A 2502-nucleotide genomic window follows, 5' to 3' on the forward strand; every position below is an offset into this window, starting at 1 on the left:
AAAAAAGTCATCGTCAGGACAGTCCTTCCCATCACAGGCTCAGAGGCCTAGGAGGAAAGAGTGGTTTTGGGAGCCAGGCCCAGAGGCCCAGGGCCCTGTTTCCCTGTGCAGCCTTGGGACACTGCTCCCACACCCCAGCCGGTCCAGCTCCAGCATCACTTGGAAGGGCTCTGAGTACAGCTCTGCTGCTCTGGAGGCTGTAAGCCAGAAGCCTTGGCAGCTTCCACATGGTGTTAAGCCTTCAGGTGCACAGAGTCTGGGAGTGAAGGAGACTGGGCAGCTCCGCCTGGATTTCAGAAGATGTATCAGAAAGCCTGGGTGCCCAGAAAGAAAACTGCCGCAGCGGTGGAGCCCTCACAGAGAACCTCCGTAGGGCAGTGTGGAGGGGAAGTGTGGGATGGAGGCCCCACACGGTCCTCACCAGGGCATTGCCTAGTGGAGCTGTAGGGATGGGGTCACTGCCCTCCAGACCTGAAAATGGTAGGACCACCAGCAGCTTGCACCCTGAGCCTGGAAAAGCCACAGGCACTCAAGTCCAACCCATGAGGGCAGCCACAGGCGCTGCATCCTGCAAATACACGGGGTGGAGCTGCCCAGGGTCCTGGAAGCCCCAGGCCTTGCTCCAGTGTGCCCTGGGTGCGGGTCACAGACTCAAGGATCATGCTGGAGCTTTCAAGTTTCAAGTCTGCCCTGCTGGGTTTCAGACTTTCATGGGGCCTGTTGCCCCTTTCTTTTGACCAATTTCTCCCTTTTGGAATGGGAATGTTTACCCAATCCCTGCACCACCATGCTATCTTGGAAGTAAATAGCTTCCCAAAGTGTTGAGATTACAGGCATGAGCCACTATGCACCGGCCAATCTGGTTGTTTTAAAGAGCCTGGCACCTCCACGTCTCTCTCTTGCTCCCTCTCTTGCCACGTGACACACCTTCTCCCGCTTCACCTTTCATCATGATTGGAAGCTTCCTGAGGCCCTCACTGGAAGAAGATGCCGGTATTATGCTTCTTGTACAGTCTGCAGGACCGGGAGCCAAATGAATGTCTTTTCTTTTTTTTTCTTTTTTTTTTTTATTATAATTTATTTTATTTAACAATCTAGGAAGTTCGCAGCCATCAGCAGTTCTAGTGCAATTTCAGGTGCAATTGGGAATTCAGGAATCTCAGTGGAGCTGTTAGTGTAGCGAACCTTGTACGTAAAATACATGCATACTTTTGATAGCACATGTGAAGGTATCTCTCTAAAATTGACCTCATTGGTTTCGTTCTCAGCAAATTGACCTGGGCCACTCAACATGGCTTTTATTGTGCCTGATGTTAATGCATGTTCTCTTTTTACAATAAATTCATGGCCATCAGATGATATCAATTTGACATACATGGCATCGGGTCCTTCACAGCCACCATAGGTTTTCTCCTCTCCATCCATTTTGTTCTTATGAAAAATTCTACTTTGCTTCCCCAGGAACTTTAGCAGTTTCCTGGTGAAGCGAGCACGCAGAGTGTGTCGCTTGAATGTCTTTTCTTTATGAATTTTTTTTTTTTTTTGAGATGGAGTTTCGCTCTTGTTATCCAGGCTGGAGTGCAATGGCGCGATCTCGGCTCACCGGAACCTCCGCCTCCTGGGTTCAGGCAATTCTCCTGCCTCAGCCTCCTGAGTAGCTAGGATTACAGGCACGTGCCATGATGCCCAGCTAATTTTTTGTATTTTTAGTAGAGACAGGGTTTCACCATGTTGACCAGGTTGGTCTCGATCTCTTGACCTCGTGATCCACCCGCCTCGGCCTCCCAAAGTGCTGGGATTACAGGTTTGAGCCACCGCGCCCGGCCTTTCTTTATGAATTACCCAGCCTCAAGAATTACTTTATAGCAATGCAAATGGAGAAATACCCCAAATAACTGCTTCCTTACCCAGGGAAGCCCCAGCAGTGGGGTCCTGGAGCTGTCTTTGCCTAGTATGGGACTCCTAGGACGGGCAGTGTTGGCTCTGGAGCTCCCGGTTGGGGCTGCCGAGACTTTCAGATTTGCATTATGGTCTGATGCTCCCCCCTGCTGAGGCCTGCTGTCTCTCCTTTTGTCTTATTAATTTATTTATTGAGATGGAGTTTCGCTCTTATTGCCCAGGCTGGAGTGCAATGCCATGATCTTGGCTCACTGCAACTTCTACCTCCTGGGTTCATGTGATTCTCCTGTCTCAGCCTCCCAAGCAGCTGGGATTACAGGCGTGCACCACCACGCCTGGCTAATTTTTTGTATTTTTAGCAGAGACGGGGTTTCACCATGTTGGTCAGACTGGTTTCAAACTCCAGACCTCAGGTGATCCACCCACCTCAGCCTCCCAAGTGCTGGGATTACAGGCGTGAGCCACCACAGCCGGTCTCTCCCCTTTTATTGTTCACGGGTGTTCCTCACCGATATGCTTCTTATACTCCTGAATCCATCTCAGCATCTAGGTCCTGGGGAATCTGAACCCACACACCAATACTCCATACACTTTATCATGCCC

The 2502-nt window shown here is 50.5% G+C and overlaps 1 protein-coding gene across 1 annotated transcript; it reads right to left on the minus strand.

The window, feature by feature from the left end:
• Positions 1-1060: 1060 nt before the first annotated feature.
• On the minus strand, positions 1061-1482 carry LOC108293510 (elongin-C). Its single transcript, XM_017514947.2, has one exon. The coding sequence runs from the start codon at positions 1423-1425 to the stop codon at positions 1087-1089; it is 339 nt and encodes a 112-aa protein (XP_017370436.1). The 5' UTR covers positions 1426-1482; the 3' UTR covers positions 1061-1086.
• Between the last annotated feature and the right edge of the window lie 1020 nt (positions 1483-2502).

This window comes from Cebus imitator, unplaced genomic scaffold (genome assembly GCF_001604975.1).
Source record: "Cebus imitator isolate Cc_AM_T3 unplaced genomic scaffold, Cebus_imitator-1.0 Scaffold538, whole genome shotgun sequence".
In the NCBI taxonomy this organism is placed as follows: domain Eukaryota; kingdom Metazoa; phylum Chordata; class Mammalia; order Primates; family Cebidae; genus Cebus; species Cebus imitator.